General features: G+C 36.5%; 2 protein-coding genes across 2 annotated transcripts in view; both read right to left on the minus strand.

The window, feature by feature from the left end:
* Positions 1-788, minus strand: part of LOC117413075 (myomesin-3-like) — a 38,130-nt gene extending 37,342 nt beyond the window's left edge. Inside the window, exon 1 of the mRNA XM_034908548.2 lies at positions 663-788. The gene's annotated coding sequence lies outside the window, so the exon portion shown is untranslated. The remainder of the gene's footprint in view (positions 1-662) is intronic.
* A 4,189-nt stretch (positions 789-4,977) lies between these two features.
* LOC131699712 (uncharacterized) lies at positions 4,978-20,718 on the minus strand. Its single transcript, XM_058997523.1, has 7 exons — positions 20,376-20,718; positions 17,339-17,468; positions 13,621-13,793; positions 13,106-13,266; positions 12,140-12,278; positions 10,561-10,682; positions 4,978-9,131 (listed from the first exon to the last, which is right to left on the minus strand). Exons 1-7 carry the CDS (start codon positions 20,458-20,460, stop codon positions 8,250-8,252), a joined length of 1,692 nt encoding a protein of 563 aa, XP_058853506.1. The 5' UTR covers positions 20,461-20,718; the 3' UTR covers positions 4,978-8,249.
* Positions 20,719-20,953: the final 235 nt, after the last annotated feature.

Below are 20,953 nucleotides of genomic sequence, written 5' to 3' on the forward strand. Positions count from 1 at the left end.
ATCCACAACACTCTCAGGTTCAGATCATGAATTTAACTGGAAACTTAACAGAACCAAATGAACCACTTTAATAGTTTTGTGGATTGTATCATTGCAATTTCTTGCTTTATTTTAATAACATGGTCATACATGCAAATAGGACCGCTAATGTAATCTCCAGGTAAGCATGAGACAATCTAATACAAACTCTACATTTTATAAACAAATTACTGCATTTTTTGTCAGTTTTTTCATTAAGTATATGGGGAAACTACAAAGCGGTATGTAATTCAATATGTTAACATCATTCAGCAAGTTTCATTCGACTTTATGAAGCAAAATTTGTTGATTCAACATGCAAAACTTTTGGCCAAAGCTGTAGGTCACTACTGAAAAGTTGTTGTTTCATCACATACAATAATAATAATTAGATTTCTAATAATAATAATAATAATAATAATAATAATAATAATAATAATAATAATAATAATAATAATAAAACCTTAACAGCATTTGTAGATATTAAAGGAGTAGACATAACACATGTTCTATATGTATTTATACACCTTCAATTCTATAGCGTTGGTTTGATTCAGTTCTATTATGGCTTACTAACTGAAGTACATGTTCAGTAGCTGTTTAAAAAAATTAAGTAAAAATAAAATATGCTGTGCTGTACTTACAGAAAGTAATGTGTGAAATCCCAGGGAGAGGAGAATACACAGAGAACTTGGTGTCCTCAGGACTGACAAAGGACAGCGCACCTCAGCGGCCAGCTCTCACAGCTGATGACATCAAGCACAAAAAACCTTCACAAGAAGAATGTGCCTCATGCAATGGATCCGTCTCAAGGTGGTAAATATAGCTTCTCCCTGAACAGTGAAACACAAATACAGGCAAACAACGCTTCCACATAGTTGAAAGTCTGCCATTCATTTAGGGTACCAGTGTACTGCCCTGGCTAAGCCCTACCAGAGCCATTAGCAGACCTGGCTGTAGAAATAACAATTCTGCCACCAGTAGTGCCACTGTATTGACACTGGACTTGAAAATCATTTGATAAGGGTATATATGTAGTTCTGTTAAAACTCCTCTGTTATTTATGGTGCTGAATATGACAAAACTGTCATGTCTGGAATTTCATACACATCCCATTGTGTATTGCAATCCCATAAATAAAATATATAGGAATATTCAAAATATCTTACAATATATAATGAAACCTTATCACTGTATACATATAAAAAAGTATAGAAGAAATAACAACTGAATGAGATGTGTAATGCTGGAATTCCAGGAGAAGTGACTTCAATGAAAATGCTTTAATCGCCTATTAAATCATACATCTGTGCCTGTTCTTTTTCACTGAGAAATGTGACGCTTCATTAATACCTTCTGTCTGTCAAACTTCCCTTTCTAATTTTAAACACTACCACACTGAAAGAAAGAAAATATGAAAATCCAACAAAAGGATGTGATCTGAGATCAATGCATGGGATCACTCTCTCTTCTCATTCTCCTACTGAAACACTAAGGAGACTGTTAAAATCAAGCAAATGCACATTTTCTTAGAGGAATAAAACACTGTTTATTTTATAGGGTGCTGTTTTAACTGTTCACAACTAACTTACTGACCTTAACAAATGTGACATGTGTTAGCAGTTCATATACTATGTTAACTTAGTTCTAAAATATAAAAAAATAAAACCTCATTAAATGCACTAAACATCAATCTTGTGCCTAAAGACAAATGCAACCTCATTTCATGACCTTGGGATTGGCTTGGGAGTTGATCCCAAAGTAGGTATCTGTTGTTTGCTGAACAGTTATAGCTGTCTTTTTTTAAATTTATAAATAGGTTACTCTTCCCCTGTGTTCTGTTTGGTTCTTCGCTTGAATTTTATGTTTCAATTTGGACCTATTCATGTGTTGCAGTTCCACCTCAACCCAATGGACTAGCTGGAATCAGAGCATACGGCCTTACCCAGGATTCAACAAGTCTACAGCATCTGTAATGTGGTATCTGAAATGTAAGCCTTTTCCAAAACAAAGAGGAATTTTCTTGGCACAATAAATGCAGGAACACAACAATACATATAATAATAGGTAATGGATTAAAAGCCCTTACCTTACACACAAACTAATCAAACATATTAACAGTAGTGCGTTAACTTGAACACGCCCCTTTTTTTACAGTAGCAGGGCTACTGGCTTTAACGTATTGTTGGAAGACAGTAGCTGTATAGTTTATTTTTACATCTTAACTATCCACACCTGCTGCTGATATCAGTAACCCTGAAACAATGCTGGCTGGACTACAGTCCCTGTGCTTCTCATATATCAGCTGTGACATCTCGCTAAGAATAATACATGTAGTCATGGCATATTGATCTGTTAGTGACCCTTGCCATTCCCTGCTGTTACAAAGGAGCAAAGCCGCATCCCCGGATATATGCTGCACCATTCATACACTCATACTAAAGCTTCTCTTACAAAACAGGCAAATAGCAGCATGCAGTACAAAGCTATGTTGCTGTAGGAGTACTTTCTGAGCATCAGGCGTAAGAGTACTAATATGCATGACCTGAATGTCTGGTTTGGTGGCAGGATACGTGAACCCCCGTGCAAAAGTGAGAGAGGCAGTCCGGAGAAAAGTTCTAAATGCAATAGGCAATAAAAATATGTTTTTTTACACTATGATACGTTTGCCTTAAATACGATTTTGCCATTATGATGTCTCCGAATATACAGTAAATCATGGGGTTTCATTATTTTTTTTAATACTGTGCAGATGCCTACACATTACATTCACTTATTTGTCATCTCTTCTTCCTCACTACCACTGTCATCATCACAGTTATTGTTGTTAAATTTGGGGCTAAATGCGATATGTTCTAGACTGATGCATGTGTCATTATGTGTGTGTGTGTGTGTGTGTGTGTGTGTGTGTGTATATATATAATATAATATCTCTGTTGTTGGCTTTCATTAGGACTCTGTATATCTTGTGATACACAGGCGACCATCCATTTTCATGTATACAAGGTCACAAAGACTCCCATTGACAACAGCAACTGATTGGGTCGAAGACAGACTCACAGTGGAAGAAATTACTGAACATTAAAAAAGAAAGACTTATAGCTAGAAGATGCATCAATCTAACCTGGAGAACACTGTCATGCTCACTAATACGAAAGCCTTTATTCCATCTCAGATTTGAATCACAATACTATTATCTCCTTAAACACTTGATCTGCCCTATCAATGATATAGTTTGGGAAGAAGTTTATGTTGCAGAGATACAGTTTTACTGTCATAAGTATATATACCAAGATAGTAAAAGGAGAATCTGGTCAATATATGTTTTGACAGTATGAAACATGCATTGAATATTAAAAAAAATGATTTACATAACACATAGCATATGTAAGTGAATGTATCATGATAATACATAGCTCTACAGTTAAGAATTGACTACAAACAACTTATGTACTTATGCTTACAGGATTGTTTTAATCTTGAATACAACCTTAATCTTATATGAATATGATACATGGCTGATTTCCTTTGACAGTGTCTCTTTGGTGTTTATTATACAGTAAGTGCTAACAGATGATTTGGGAGGACCTGGCATAAACACTTTCTACAATGTCAATGAGTGTACCTGCATCAAAAAGTGTGCTTGCAGAACTACTAATATGCATTGATAAATGACTATTGTCCTGTGACTTCACAGAGCTTTTTGAATGAGGAGAATAGTGCAAGCAGCCCTTTTTTGGAGCTCCGCAGAAGCCAATTTCATTTCTATTAAGCCCAAAATGGAATGCTATGACAAGCTCTCCGCTGCGTGACAGTTTCATTCAATAAAACGGATTTTCATCTACAAAAGAAATGATAGATTCATATCCACAGTGCATACAGCGCTTCTTTTCTACAGGAAAAAGCATTGTTCAGTTTGTATAAACTGATTGGAGGATCTTGCTCTGCATGAAGAAAATCAGTTTGAGTTGTTCTTCTTTCTTTGATGGTTTTGAAAGGTTTGCGATATCAAGTGAAGATTGCAAATGCGTAATACTTGAGTGGAAATACTGGACAATAAAAAAGGAAATTAAAGAAGAACATCATGGTCAGGTATCAATGAAGCAAAGTGTTGGCTCGGGCTGGGAACTCAGTTTTAATCAGTCAATCAAATCAAGCTTGTTAAGTGTTGATAACCAGGCAATTGTCAATTGAAACAGCAGTACCTCATCACTAACAATGTAATTACTTGACCGGTGATCGTCAGGGAAAGGATTCAAATCTTACCTGATCCATTACCTCCCTGCTGCCTCCTCCTCCCCAGCATCCACCTGTTTTTTGGCTTTGTCTAAGGTGGTGGGAAGCTATCCTGGCCCCTGCCCATGGCTTCCCTGCAGTCCGCCTCTCCACTTACCAGCGAAAAAATGTATGGGCAGCGGCCAAAATTATATTATATGTTAAATGTGTTATCCTAGAATGTATAATATGCATAAAAGTGTTATCGTGTCTAATCTCAAATAAATATTTTATTATATTTTTTTAGACTTTTCTGGTGTTGTTTAACATGCCTTATTAAAGCAGTGTTAGATGCATTCCTGTCAGATGCAGGGCAGCAGTGTAGAGTAGTGGTTAGGGCTCTGGACTCTTGACCGGAGGGTCGTGGGTTCAATCCCAGGTGGGGGACACTGCTGCTGTACCCTTGAGCAAGGTACTTTACCTAGGTTGCTCCAGTAAAAACCCAACTGTATAAATGGGTAATTATATGTAAAAAATAATTTGTAAAAAATAATGTAATTATTTGTAGAAATAATGTGATATCTTGTAACAATTGTATGTTGCCCTGGATAAGGGTGTCTGCTAAGAAATCAATTTTTCAGTGTTGTAGTTTGTTAAAGGTCCTTCTATAACATCTTTCTGTAAAGTACGCTGGAATTATAATGAAACCACAAATTGAAAAAGAAACTTACAAGGTCAGTGATATAAGGTGTTATATTTTTATTGACACAGAGAGTAAATAGCATCACACAGCATTACAATAATACTCTGAACGTAAGAAAATAATCATGTCTTTACTTCAACATCTATGCTAATCAGAAACAAAGACATATTAACATATGAAGCCAGCACAAATTAATAATGTATTCATTGCTTGTTTAAATGGCTTAAAAGAAACTTGTTAAAAACAATTGGTACCATTTATCTTTGTTATAAAAGTGTTGCCTGGAACTGTCTGGGTTGACACTGTATAGTTGCACACCTTTCCAGGTAAGTGCTGATTCACTGCTTATATTTCAGAAAGAATGAGTTTTACATATTTAATGGTACATGTGTACTTACACATACTTACAATGTTATTATGCATAGTTACAATATATGTACCCTGTACATGTTTTTGCACAATCTAATCTAACCCTTTTCTGATACAATTGTGTAATCACATGTATTGTGCAAAACGATTTGCATATCAAGTACATTGTAACTCTGCATAATAATGTAATTATGTGGAAGTACACATGTAATTACTAAGTAACTGTTCATTTATAATGAAGCAGTAAGGCACGAGAGGGCATGGGGTTGTGCTGGATATTGTCACTTCTTGGTACGTTGTTACCAACCAAGGAGTGACAATATCCAGCAGAACCCAAGCTCTCTCGCGCCTTACTGCTTTTGCAAAACTGATATATAAACGTTTTATAAAAAAAAAAAAAATGGAGAAATCTATATAGTTTCTAAAGATTTATTTTGAGGTATAACCTTCCACAACAGAAAATAGTCCCTATGAACTAAAAATAATATTCAAGTAAAACATTCTTTTTTTTGTAGTTTCAGTAATTTAATAAAGACTTTAAATTAAACTATAAAAATCTTGCTTGGATGCGTTTCATTTCATTGTTCTGACTTGAAATAACTATAAAAAATAAGCTTTCTCAGTAGTACAGCATATCTGTGTGCCCCTCCTGCATATTCTACATAACATTGTTGCTAGGTTATTCTCTCCCACTGGCTCTAGTTACAGAAAATGACTGGTATGTACTACAAATAAAATACCAAAACAGCATCTTCTTTAAAATAGCAAACTGATTCGTAGTACAAATTAATATAAAGTGGAAGATACGACAATATTTTGACAGATGCTTTCTTTGATTTTCGTGGCGCAGTGATACGAGGTTAGCACAGGTGCAGTGATTTGCCTTTGTTCCTAAGTAGTTCCTAATTGTGACATTGTGTGGATATTGTAACTGCTTGGAACCCTGACGGACCAATCAGCATGCAGCATTCTAACAATCCGTTTTATAATGTAGTTTTGATTTCTAGGAACACTTCAGTATAATGTATTGTATTTTTTACATGATTATTTATTATGTGTTTTGTATTCCAGCAGGCTGCTATTGTCTTTTAGTCCACATTTATATACTGTTTATATATTGTTTGCTATTAATAGAACACTAAATATTTTGTGGGTTATAATGATAATCGTATAACAATGTGTTTGTACTACACATAGTGTAAAGAAAATAAAGTGTCAATTTTAAGATTAATGCCAACAATCTAATTAAACCTTGAGCTTTGTTTGTTTAAGTCTATTATGTGCTTAACAACAATTCACTTACCCAATAACATATATATTGAGAAAAAAAGTAGCCTTCATTTCCATTACTATAGACAGATGTTTAAAAAAATAACTGAATTTATTTTGCTGAAATGATATTGTTAAAGATTTCAGAATCAAAGTTTAAGATTCAAGCAGTACTTCATTGAGACGGTTCTCAATGTCTGTTTCCCCTGTACCCTCCCACACACATACATACAATTACAGTACAAAGTGAAAAATAAAAAAGTTATATACATATAAATATACAATTGCTTGTTATGCACAGAACCGTCCATAGCACACAATGTACATGGATAAAGAAAGCAGAAGTAAATGTACTGTACATTAGTTAAATATATATCTCTTGTTTCACACATGCAGGGTTTTCAATAGTTAGCCATTGATAAGACAAAGATCAAACTTTTTTTTTTTTTTTTTTGCTGGTGCTGAGCTAAACAGAATGCTAGTTCATGGTGTGCCTTCATGAAAATTACAGTTTCACATAATTATTTTCTTCCAAACTTCAAAACGCGGAGAGTAAAACTGTAAGTCAAGGACTACGTTTCTTATATAATAGCTTTATGTTATAATTATTTTAAACCATTATAATCATTTTAGAATAAATTTATAGCTACAATCTAAAGCTGAGGGAACACAGAGCCACTTTTTCTGGAGCAGCGGTTTGAAACCTGGTTCCAGGAGACCGAGTTTGAGGCAACTTTGTCGTATCAAACCCCAAGTCTCCCCTGGTGTGCCATGCAGTGGACTGAAACCTAGTCTCCTGAAACCTAGTTCCAAGCCACAAAGTGGTTTTATGTTCTCAGCTCAAGACAAAACACTTCAGTGCAATAAAAAAAATAGGGATGGGATCTATAAATCTTGATTGCATAATATAAAATATAACGTGTATGAACACATTTTAGAAATCACTGTTCGTATAAAACAATACTGTACATAATTCTAAGCAATCAGGATGTATATATCCCATCTATATTTTATACGGATATTAAGATGAAAACAAATCAAGCATTACTGACAAAAGTCAAGGTCTTTTCCACCTTCACCTTGCTCTTATCTGTTCAATAGTCAATGGCACTCTTCATATAAATTTACTTCAAGATATGTATTATATTACCCGTTACAAATTACCGTGACTTTACTTCATTGCTGATTCAGCCTATATCCTCCTTGATAAACTGCAGCTGGATTATTTGGATTTATTTACAGCCCTGGGAAATCACTCTGAACGTCATTAACCACTTATTTTGCTGGGTAATCCTGAATCATGAATAGCTGATTGATACAAGCAAGAGAGATTCCCCAGAGCTGTAAAATGCTCCAATAAAAATCTGCTGTAACTTGGAGGATCAAAGGTTGATGAAAAAGACTGTAGATACATCCTGTAGAAAGCTGTGCTTTATTCATTTATCACCTCTTTCTATACATTTAATATAGCATTTCCCAGTTGGGAGTGTCCCATTGGTTTGGGTATTCCGTCCATTAGGTTTGCAGCTATTTGGTTTGCATTGAATGTTGTCTCACTTTTTTCTCGTCTCAGCTTATCAAAGCCGGTAAACTGGAACTGCAATTACTGAGCCCTCTCTTCAACTGAGCCCCAATTAAATCATTAAAAAAAAACTTTAAAACAGCATTTTTTTTTTTACATTTGAATTTGTAAATCCCAGCCTTTGAGAAATAGTCCCTCATCTTTAGTCTCTTGAACTGTGCAGATTTCCATATCATTCACAAAACAATTCAAGCCTGTCTCAGGCTGTCTCGGCGTGGTTTTGAGATAATCTTGGAATTGGGAGCAAGACGAGGGGTTGTTTGGCAGCTCCTCATCTTTGTAAAGTTGTTGAACATCAACAGCTTGTGCCAGCCATGAGGTCTGATCACTGACACTGTCTCCAGAAAGCAAAGCAGATCCTCCCCGATCGTTCTGGAGATTTAATTTTGAAGGGGCTTCGTCACTTTGGTCTTCAAACTTCCAAGAAAACAGGTCTGGCATCTGCAAGAGGCCATTTTTTCGCTCAGTCCTAATTACCAGTGGCCCTGTTTCATTAGTATTGATAGCGTCCCATGCATTGTTCAATGTCAAAGACACACATGATCCATCTTCTTGTTTTCCAGCAGCAAAGGTATCACAGTCTCTGCTACCTCCTTTGGTTTCATTGCCTCTTAGCTGCTTGTCTCTCAACACCAATTCAGATGCTCCAAGATTACTGGGATTCACGGATTGTGACTGCAAGACGTAGTTACCTCTGGAATCCTCAGACAAGACTTCCACAACTTCGCCGTAGGATGTGCCTGATGATTCTGTGCTCTGCTGATTTCTCAGCAACGGCTGGGTGTCCAAGTTTTGGGAGGCATATGTAGAATGTTGTTTGGGAGCTGTCTGAGGGGCATAGCTTCCTTTTGGCGTTGCTATGTTCACCAGTTCTTTGGGTTCTTTACAGCGAACAATAACACAAACGACATTGGCATCTGGTTCCGTTGGTACTAACAAAGTTGAGAGTATTGTTTGAGGCTTGAGCAAGGCTTCCTGTTAAAAAGAGATAAAAGGGATTAAATGAGATTTCTCTGATTTACAAAGGAATTGCTTTAGGTTTACAAATCAGTTGTAAAAAAAAGTATAATGTCTCTGAATAATAAACGTTTACCACAGTAAATACATCTGCACAGTAATTTGGCTTAGGTTATACTATGCATTTATCATAGTTTACCATGTTTTTAATATGCTTTAACATACCTCTCGGGGCTTTACAGGGCTTAGCTATGCTTTAGCGTGCTTTCGCTGTGCTTTATTAAGGGACATTACTAGTCTATAACTATGCATTACCCAGATCTATAAATTAGTAGATGGTTTATAGTCCTTAATTTTCTGTAGTACAAAAGATAAATGAGAGAAAGATTGAGATATGTAGGCAAAATCGTGTTGACCCCTTTCATCTTGCTGGAGCCAACTATGTCTTAGCAGCAGGTTGCACCAGCCTTTGAGGCACTAATCAGATCATTGTGGTTGATCAAGGTTGCTGAGCCAGTTTCCTAAGAGTACAGGCCACCTGCCCTGTTCATCCGAAACCCCCACAGATAGGATAATGAAACTCATCAACACCTGTGGTTCTAAAATCTCTTTTTAATTTCCAATATGCAGCTGATCGACATGGAAGCCTTGCAGTCCTTGAGGTCACATTTCCAGTCAATGGACTGCATCATATATGTGTTCTGCTATTGTGAAAACATGGGGGATCTGAAGTCCTACCACTGAGGCAAAGAAGCAGACTCCACTGGTCAAGGAAGGAGAGACACCTTTTCATTACATACAGCTATGACCAAAAGTTTAGCATCACTTAGAATGCTAGGATTGAGACAATTAATAATAATAATAATAATAATAATAATAATAATAATAATAATAATAATAATAATAATAATAATAACAACATAATTTAGAGCTTTTATTTAATATCATGTAATCAAAAAAACTACAAAATGATATTGCAGAAGTCTACCGGAAGCCATACTGAAATGTCACATTTCAGTTTTTCATTAAGTATATGGAAAACTACAAAGCGGTATAATTCAATATGTTAACGTAACATTATTCAGTACGTTTCGTTTGACTTTATCAAGCAAAATGTAATTCTATAGGGTGATGCAAAAATGTTGGCCATAGCTGTCTCTTAAGCTGTTCTGATTTTCGAGAATAAATTGAACTGTACGGTGGTACATGGGTAGTGAACCATCTTTTTAAATCATCCATAACTATTAAATACACAACAGTGCTGAATGTAGAAATACTAGCATTTTGAAAGAGAAAGACAGACATAGAGCAAAAAAAGATAGAGATGACTTATCTGCGGAAAATTGAATCTAGTGGAAGCATTTTAAATCATACACTATCGCATGTAATATGATATTTAAACAACTTTTATAAGGGAAACTAAACTGAGTTGGTTGGTTATTCTTACCAAAGAATTTGGCAGCTTCCTTTTCTCTGTCAGATACTTGTTCAAAACACAGCAGAGGATTCCAACAATAAGGCAAGAGATGAATACCACGGTGACAAACACAACCAGAGTCCATCTGTTGTCTGTAATAACAAAAGAAAGTAAAAAAGGATTTTTAATAACCATATTAAAAGTGGTTGCAGCAAACACAACTCTTTTTTTTTAAAATTTTAACAGGTGTACAGTAAGATAAACAGAGAATGGGGTTCCCCAGGAATTAAAACAGTCCCGGAGTCTTTCAGACACTCCTGTCCTCGCTTGTTTCCCTGTAAACCGGTGCTCTGTCTAACCTCGACCATCTTTGGGCAGCCTGTTGGCTTCCTCAGTGAAGGGCAACAAAGCAAGCAAGAGCTGCCTCATCACTCATAAGCCCTGCATTGTGGGGGCCCTTTACACATAGAGTTCCAGGCACTTTACTTAAAGCAACTCAGTAAGAGATGCAAGTAAACTCCCATTCAGCCTTCACTTTCAACACTAAAAGCCTTGGAGCATGCAAGTTTAAGTACCGGTCTTGGCCAGATTTTACAAATTGCTAGCTGGAATGTTCAATAGCAAGTTGTATCAAATAACATTTTTTTTCACATTTCCCCAGTAGTTTTATTGTTTGCTGTCATTGTGAACGGTTCTGGTTTTCGTCTCCCTGTCTTGCCCTTCATTCTCCAGATTGAGAGTGTACAGCTATGGCAAAAAGTTTTGCATCACCCTATAGAATTAAATCATCTTGCTTCAGTAAATCTGCTGAATAATGTTACGTTAAAATTTAATTGCATGCCGCTTTGTAGTTGTTTCATATACGGTACTGAACGGAAAAACTAACAAATTGAAAAATCTGACCTTTCGAAATCTAACATTACTTTTGCAGTATACTGTAAATGTTGCAGTTTCTTTGATTACATGATGTTAAATAAAAGATCAGCTGTAAGCTGGCTCCCTTCATTTGAATGGAATGAGGAAGGTAGTTCTGTGCCAGCACTTTACCTAACTTTGAACATGCCTGGAAATCCCAATGCAAAGGCAGATTTACTGCTAGTTTCACAGACCCCAATTAGCGCTAATCTTGGATTAATTTACCTAAATTAACATTAGAAGTCCAAGATTAGTGGTAAATCAGGGTTTGTGAAACCAGCTGCTAGAGAAAAATGCTAATAACAAAACTGGAGCAACTAAATCCAGACCACAGAATAACAGCAAACATTTTTTCTGTTACAGTACTGTACGAAACCCTTGATGGTTTATTATAGTTTAGGTTGCATAATACCTAATGCATCAGTTTGTCTAAGCCATGTTACCATAAAATCTTTTGCTTGTACTTTTAAACTTAAATTATTTAAAAGCTGGTTTGATGACTTAAAAAAAAGTTTGACATTTATAAACTGTTGTTAAAGTAATATGAATGATCAAAAACAAGGTTAATCTCTGAAAGTAGACTTGTGTAGACAACTGATGTTCAGTGCTTTAGAAAAGTTGATATATGTTTTGGGTAACTGCCTTAATCCGGAACTAGATGTTCTATATGCCTTGTACTTAATTTAATACTCACCTTTTAATGTTCTGGTGCAGAACATATAGGGCTCACTGACTTTCATGTAAGGTGGAACTTTAAATACCACAACTCCACAGTATTCAGTGTCAGAGTCAAGGTTGGGAATCTCAAATTCTTTAAACTTCTGTGTCACATTCTGTTAGGGAAAATACATTTAAAAGAAAAATGAGTTGAAGCAAGTTATGAACTGTGGTAACAGCATTAACAAATACTTTTTTAAATTAAGAATGCCTAATTATTCTATCCCTGACTTTCTCCTCAATTTAGAATGTCAGATTCCTTTTTCCCCCCTCACACAGTTCAGGAGAACTGAAGGTTCAGTGGGCGTCCTCCGATCCCACAACCAAGCCAGCTTTCTCTTTTTACACCCAGGAACTCGAGAGCAGATGTCAGCGAGCTACCAGCCTCTGGAGGACAAAGGCCAGCCCTGTAGGTGTCCACCTGAGCTCAATAAGTGTCTGGCCAGTAGGGTCTGCTATAGCACGATGAGGAGAAACAGTCCCTGCTGATTTTGTCTCTCAAACCTGCGGGAGCTCCCCTGGGCTCTCCTGACTGTATGACGTAGCCGTGCTTTTACCAGGTGAGCCACTCAGGGACCCTGTGGCAAGGCAGAAGCCCTTTTGCTGTAAGTAGCGAGTATGCAGGAATGTAAGGTTGGCAGGGATGGGGTTAAATCCCTGCCAGCAATCACAAGTGTGGCCATTTAGGTCATTGGTGCTAATTGGGGAGTGGACACATGTATATAAAGAAGGAGAAATCCTTTGTTTGTTGGAGGAGTTTGGGGGGGGGGGGGGTCTGGGTCTATTTCCTGCCGGTAGCCAGCCTGGGCCGAGACGCTACCCTGTCACAGACCCCCATATCAAATCCTTTTTACAGTACATATTTTTTTGGGTTCACATATGAACACATTTACTGTGGGCTGCTAGTTATAGATCTAAATAATAAAAGCAACTTGTATCTTACCATCATTACAGATTTGTCGGTACTAAGCGTCACAGAGTATACCAAGTCTTTTTCAAAAACATCTTCCAATGATTGGTTTGATTGAGTGCTGGGAAGCTCAATAGTAAAGAGTAATGAAGACACGGTAGTTAAATACTTCACTGCCGGTGGCCCCAGGAGAGCTAATAGAAAATAGATAGCATGATGTGAGAACAAGCACCCAGGTAATAGAAAGCTTCCCTATTAATACAGAACGATAGTAACTGCAACAGCTGGGCCAGTTTAATAAAATGCAGAAGAAGCCTTCCTAACTTCAGAATATAAAAACTCACTTTAAAACACTGACATAAACTTGAGCACTCTAAATGATCCTGTGCAAAATATTATATAAAACACATATTAAAAATGTCTTCATACACAAACATTTTTGTCTTGAAAAGTAAGTAAAATGCCAGGTTCTAAATAACGCAGTGTTATTAACTATTGAATTATTGATTTTATGGATGCTCTCACAACACTATATCAAAATATCTTACTTTTGGTTTTTGGGTGAAATCTCTCAGTCTCAAACTCCTGGCTGGTATTCTTTGATGTCACGATCACTTGGGCATTATAAAATGCATTACAGTCTCTCGTTTCATGGCTGAGGTCACAGGAGTCACGGGTGATATAGAAGCATTCACTTTTGTTTTGCCATGGTTTACCATATCTAAAAAAAAAAAAAAAACACAGATTTATTTTTGGGGGGCTTACACAGAACATATCTACACTGAACAAATTCAGTAATTCCCCAAAAGTGGCTCTAATAAATTGGAAGAGTACATGGTTGTATTTTTAACAGGTAACCCATTTGGTAAAACGTCAAGACAATATGGAAAACATCTATTCTATAGAAACCCTTGTAAAACTTTAATGCAGTATACTGGACTGTAAAAAATAAATAAATAAATAAAAATACTATGGTGCAGCACGGGCATGCATGGAAAATCACTGATAATTACCATAATGATAAAAAAAAACCTTGGTTAACAACAGATTAATGCATGGGAGAAACATAGCAGGAAAATAAGATGTAGTATTTCTATAGTGTGATCTGTGGTCCTGATTCCAGCACTTGAAACTCCATTTAAAGTCTATACACTGCGTGAAACCATTACAGATCGATGTACAAGTGTGTTAAATATTAATCAAATAAACAGTGTTAAATGTGCATTTTGGGGCCCAGGCGTGTGATATCTAGTGGGAGATCTTGGGATCAAAGCTGTTAGGATAGTTATGTGCACATATTTTCTCTGTATTGAGAACTCTCCTCTAAGACAGTAATGTACAAATCGTTTCTCCTCTATCAACTATTAAGGAGAGCTCTACTCTGTCATTGCTTTGGCTGATATGCTAATAAAGGCCCCCAGGCCAATCAAACTGAATGCTGTCTGGAATGTGGCATTTATTCCCTACACTGTGTTGTAGGTGCCTATCCTCAGCTGCATATGATTTATGTTTAATTCTTAAACATGTGGTTTACAATGTAACTAATCTCAAAGGACTGGCATTATGATTCATATCCTGAGAATCCTTCACAGGAGGCAACCACTACCTAACAATGAGTAATGAAAGGTTTGGCATTTTAGTTTCGTTCACTGCCGTCAATAATATAAACAGAATGCTGTAGCGTTTCAAACAATGCATGTCATTTGCAGCTACATAGTTTGTATAACACTCCTTCAAGAGGCCCCATGATCCTTTACCAAGTAAGGATTTAGCTGCAGAAAAATACATCTTCTTAAATTAATGGGGACTTTTAATAAAGACTTATTGTTACGCTGTGAGCCAAGCAAAATAGATTAGATACTTTGCGCTTTTCAAAGCTGGAAAAGGGTATCGCTGTTTTTTGCAATTCAAATTGTCACTTCATTGTCCACAGATACACAGGTGATTGTAAAATAAATATAAACACATTCTGTTGTATAAATGGGATGCCCCTTACTTATTAATTTGTGATGCAAATGCAACGCCTGATGTATATTCAGTAATATATAAAAACTGCATCTCCCGGATACAAGTCAATTTCACTACTAGTAGTTTCAATAGTGTTTCATATCCAAGACCCGGAAAGCAGTGGCGAGTGTAGATAGGCAGACAATTGGAAGTATGTAGACACACAGACACACACAGTGATGCTTACAAGCACAGCACATGCAGAAACTATTACACAATCACACCCACAGTACTACCATTAGAACACAGGTGTCTCATCTCTAAAACTAAAGACAATCTAAGCATCAAATGAATATGTTTTGCTCTTTGGACCTCCAGCTACATTGTGTTTGATGATCTCACTGCCCTCACAGACTATAAAATATATCGGGGGTTGGATGATGTAGATCTTGAAAGGTTAAGCGTGCGTTCTGAACCGTACTTTGGGTGTCAGCTTTAAATAAAGCTGCTACTAAGTTCATTTTCAATTCATATTCTAGTAGGGGATATTTCATACAGGAATGCATTTTAAATTATGTTTCTTACTGTGTATTAAACGATTTCTTTCTAGAGTTACTAAATCATATTATTGCGTACTATTGTTTATTGAAGGACCTTGGTCAGAAAATCCACTTTGCCAGAAATGCATTCCTAGCAACAGAAAAAACAAAATCTATATTCATTTGTTTGTGTATTTAGCACTTTCTATGAGGTCTTTAATTACATATAATATTATTTCAGACTCGTTTGACACTTTAGTGCCACTTTAAAATTTGCATTTAGAAAGTTACATCACACACAAAGTGCAGGAAGAAGACTGAAGAAATCAGTAGTGGAAAAACCCTCAACTCTGAAACATACACCTGTGACAACATGACAGGAAGAACCAGCAGGAAATATGCAAGAATAGATAAGCGAAGTCAGTGAGTTGGCATGATTATAATGATAAGTCTCTTTAATTCTCTGCATGGCGTCCTCATATGGGGATGGTTAAAAAAAAAAAAATTCTAGTCTTTAAATGGGGACATATGGATGACACAAATGCAGGATAGCCTCATATGAGGATGGCATTTTTCCCCATACAAAACAATGGAAAAAAAAACTTCAATGAAATATATTCATTAGTGTGTACTTTTTTCAGCTATTTTCAATATTTCATGTATGAAATGCTTAAAATATGCAACTGCATTTTTAATAGCAGGCATACACAGTATCGTTTTACTCTGGAAAATGAATCCAAGAAAATGGAGAATGTGTTGCCAGCAAAAATTTAGTAACCATGTTTTCAACAGCATGAAGTGTAGGGATCTCATTTTCCTGCAAGTGTGATGGGTGATGAAGCAGATCAACCCAAATCTGTATTAGTCACAACACTGATCGATAGAGAATCAAAGCAGATGGGTTACCCACGTACTTCTTTGGAAACTATGTTGTGTTTCTGAAAGGAGAATCCACCCATTAATCACACACATGATTACATAATCACTGTAAATAGCCGTCTCATCTACACCTTCTTTGTTTAGTCCTCCTCCCTCCCCTGTCTCCACCTTGCCTTGTCAATAAATAATCATTACATCATAGTTCAGCCAGCATTTAGGGGTGACCAACTATTTAAGGATACCATTAGTATTATTATTATTTATTAATTTAGCAGACGCCTTTATCCAAGGTGACTTACAGAGACTAGGGTGTGTGAACTATGCATCTGCTGCAGAGTCACTCACAACTACGTCTCACCTGAAAGATGGAGCACAAGGAGGTTAAGTGACTTGCTCAGGGTCACACAGTGAGCCGGGATTTGAACCAGGGACCTCCTGGTTACAAGCCCTTTTCTTTAACCACTGGACCACACAGCATCCTATGCATTACCTAATGTTTTAAACCCATTACTAATAAGAAACCATGTTGAAGTCGATACCTTTTATTGGACCAACATAGAAGGTGAAATGATACCTGCTTTCAAGATCACATAGGTCTCTTCATAGAGTAAACGTGGATTTAAGAATCACATGAAGTACAATGTACTTAATGTGTAAATATTTTTACACGCTACAACCCTAACCCCAATCCTAACCCTAACCCTAACCCTACCTCTTAACCTAACCCTTTTCTGATACAATGCTGTACTTACATACATTGTGCAAAAAGATGTACACATTAAGTACATTTGCAGCTATGCATATGTGTAAGTACACATGTAAGTAACTATGTAAATACACAGTAATTAGATACACTTAATTTAAAGAGAACAGATCACAGCTATTCTCCCAATTCACTTACATTCTGTACTGCACACTATAGAAGGCATCCGAGTTCTCTCTCCCGTCAATGTTCCAGTGCAGAGTGTTCCGACAGTTCCGTGACTCAAAAAACACACTTTTCACAGCAGGCTCTTCAGATGATGAGATTCCTAAGAAAAAGGAAAAATGAGCAGTCGTGACTCGTGACCAGCCTTTGGTCTAAATTTGAGAAGGGGTATATGTTTTACATAACGAAACACATGCACGCACGCACACACATACACAGTCTAACGAGACGTTTCCTTTCCCAGTGAATGGGGCTCAGGAACTGAAGAGGTGTAATTTGCCCATCCAAACTAGCCTTGTGTAGACAATGGTGATCAAACAATTTATGCATTGTTTCTGTCTTACTAAGGTTGCGGTTTAATATAGCTGCACTGGTGTTCCTAGAATGTCCCAGTTTGAAAGTAGTTGTTATGGGATTTCAATATATCCTAGGATATAAAAATACTAGATTTTAGGTCCACTGGATCCACAATGGACCTGTTCCCTCATTTATCATCCATCATCTGCAAATGTTGCATGTAATTGCCAAACTGCTTCTGCATTACTTGCATATTCAGCACATAGATGACTGCTTTAAATTACCGCTACTGCAAGAAGCCCAGGTGTCTCCCTACAGTAGAGATCATTGTTAGATATGTGCAATGTACAATAAGAAATGTACATGCGTGTTAAATTAATCAGATAATGAAGCAGGTGAGTAATGCCGTTTAATCTGAAGTGCTATCTGTATCCCTTTCTGTGTGATAACTACAGGAACACCACAATCCCATGGAAAATCAGGCTGCGTGGTACAATATTTTTCCAAAAGACACATGGTACTTACTGGTTGACAGCAGTAATTTACACTTTTGAAAATATGTTTTCTAAATTGTTTTGAACTGCGAAAACCTCACTTTCATTGTATCGATTCCATTATACATAGGTGGCACCAGAAGTAAAAGCAATAGCACATTTCGACAGCTGAAACATACCTGCCAAAGACTAGTAAGTACATTCACCTGACTGGGGAGGGGGCCACACAGCCATTATCTTCAGTGTCATTAGTACCACTTTAAAACTAGTACGTTGTACAAAGTTTACCAGGAATACAGTGGGTCATATTTGTAAAGCACCAGAAACAAAAATGTAAGTGTTTTATTACCATGGAAAGTTGTACCATAAAAAAACCACCCTTATAAATGAACAGTTAGGCAAACCCAATAAAGTAATTCTACAATACTTTTAATTACCATCATAAAAACAACAGTAAAAAACGACTCGTAAATAATAAGGAGGTCTCAAATTGAAGTCAAAATTAAAATTTCTAGATAAACATAAGCTTATGATATGGTTAATGAATCACACACCCATAATGGAAGTAGAAAAAAAAACTTAGAAACAGTAAGAAAATACAGAAATATAAAAATGAACAAAACATATTCACAATGATCCATAAACCCCTATTCCAAGAACAAGACACTGTTTTGCAGTGTTCTTAATCACTAGCTTAGGTCTGTTGCTATTAATCTGCACTTACACAAAAATGTATCAAACTGTTCAAGATTTAAACAACGGCAGATCTAAATCCTTAAGACATATTTTTACTAATCACTTTAGAGCCTCGATACACGAAGGGCGCTATATTAATAACCAAAACAGTGGTGTTATTTAGATCCACCATTGTGTAGATCAATGGACCCTTTCGCAGTTGCCCCCATAATGCTTTACCCACGGCTGGGTTCTGGTTTTAATAGTTCTGAAGGAATTACAGAAGTCGCGCTGTTTGAGAGATTGGAAATGAAAATCAAGCAAAGATTATTGTTTTGTACCTCATTGTAACAACTTCTATCAAGGGAGAGACCAGTGTGTGGTTCACTGTTTTTAAAACCTTATTCTGTTATCTGAAAATCCAATATTCTCGCTGGGTTTGTTGTTAAATGAATGCCTGATTTATGGCATAACAATATTTCCTCCTCAACAACTATTTTACACTCTGAACCATTTGAGTCAGATTCATTATTTTACTGTAGCTTAGCTAGCACTGAAAACAGAATATAATGTGCAGTCATGAAGTGGAGCACACCAGCACTGTTGTATATGTTTCATGAGTTAACTATGCTCTGAATGCCTATTGTGATGTCACTGCGATCTCATTCCAAGACATTTCACAGGACTGTAGACTGATACTGGTGACCACTGTACACAGAGCCAGATTGCTTATCAAGGTGTCTGATAAGTGACTTGATCTAGCTCAATTGAAAACGGCTTCTTTCTCGTCATATGAAACTGGTATAACAAAACCAAAGATGTTACTAAGATTTCCATTAACAAAGCACACCAGTTGATGAGGGGTCTCTTTTAATGATATATACAGCTGCAAATCTAAACACGGATGCCTTCTAACATGTACCTGTCATAATTCTTATCAATCCATCTGGTGTTTACTCAGTTTGACAGTGTACTGAGTGAGATCCAACCCTGTTAGAATCATAAAACTCACCCTGAAATACCCAAATAACCTTTTTTTTTTTTTTTAGCTGCATTAAGGGTTTTTGATTAAATAATTATTTTCGTTATTTGTTTTCATTATATGAAAGGATAGCAGCGGCAACATTAAAATGTAACCCTATGACAAGTGACTTATTTTGCATTTCCAGTGAGAAATGTCTGTTTTCTTTTCAGCTATGCAACTAATTTATGCACACACACACACGGTAACAGATGTAATAACATAGGCATGAAGTAAATATCATCTCAATGCATTCTACATTTTTATCTTATTATAATACAAATGTAACTACAGTACTACATTTTAAAATTAAGTGAATTGAGGACATTGAAAAAGACTTCTAGTCAAAACATTTGTCGTTGAGTTTATTTTAGTATTCCCTTTTTTATGTTACCCTAAAACGTTTAATCAGGAAAACACACTTATTTCGAAGTGTGCCTGTAACCAGAATTACTACTGGTATTATACAAAATGTAGTTAAAAAAACCCAACAAAAACACCAAAGAAAAGATTAGCAACTTACCAGCGATGAATAACAGAAGAATGGCATTTGTAAGAAACTTTGAGACTATCCAAAAGGTGAAAGCCAAACCTGAATTAAAGTTCATGTTAGAAACAGATGTCTGCCCCTTGTCCTGCTACCTCTTTGCTTTAATTCCCTGGCTTTTCCAGGAAGCCTAAAATTACAACAAAACCCACAAACACCAGATTGTGTGCTGCTCCTAAAACTGATGTCTAAAACGAAATCCACACTCCACCTGTGTCATGTCCTGGGATTTCGTGTAAGCTACGGCGTAGTCAAATGGACTTTGTAACAGTTTGTTACCAAGTTCCTGTTTTCCTCACCATGACGCACCCTCTTTCACCTACCTGAAGTGCTGATTACCTTTCAGCGGCAGAAGCTGTGATACCGGTTTGATCAGATTATTATTGTTCTTGTAATGTCTCCAGAAATATGCAGCAATGCTACCAAACCAGGAACTGTTGTGCGAGAAATGCAAACAGAAAGTGAAATGCGTCTATTGAGTTCATATAAAATCAGTGGGCCTAAACATTTTTTTGCCATCGGAGAACACATGTGAAATTCTCATAAGGTCGATG

This window comes from Acipenser ruthenus, chromosome 23, assembly GCF_902713425.1.
Source record: "Acipenser ruthenus chromosome 23, fAciRut3.2 maternal haplotype, whole genome shotgun sequence".
Lineage (NCBI taxonomy): Eukaryota > Metazoa > Chordata > Actinopteri > Acipenseriformes > Acipenseridae > Acipenser > Acipenser ruthenus.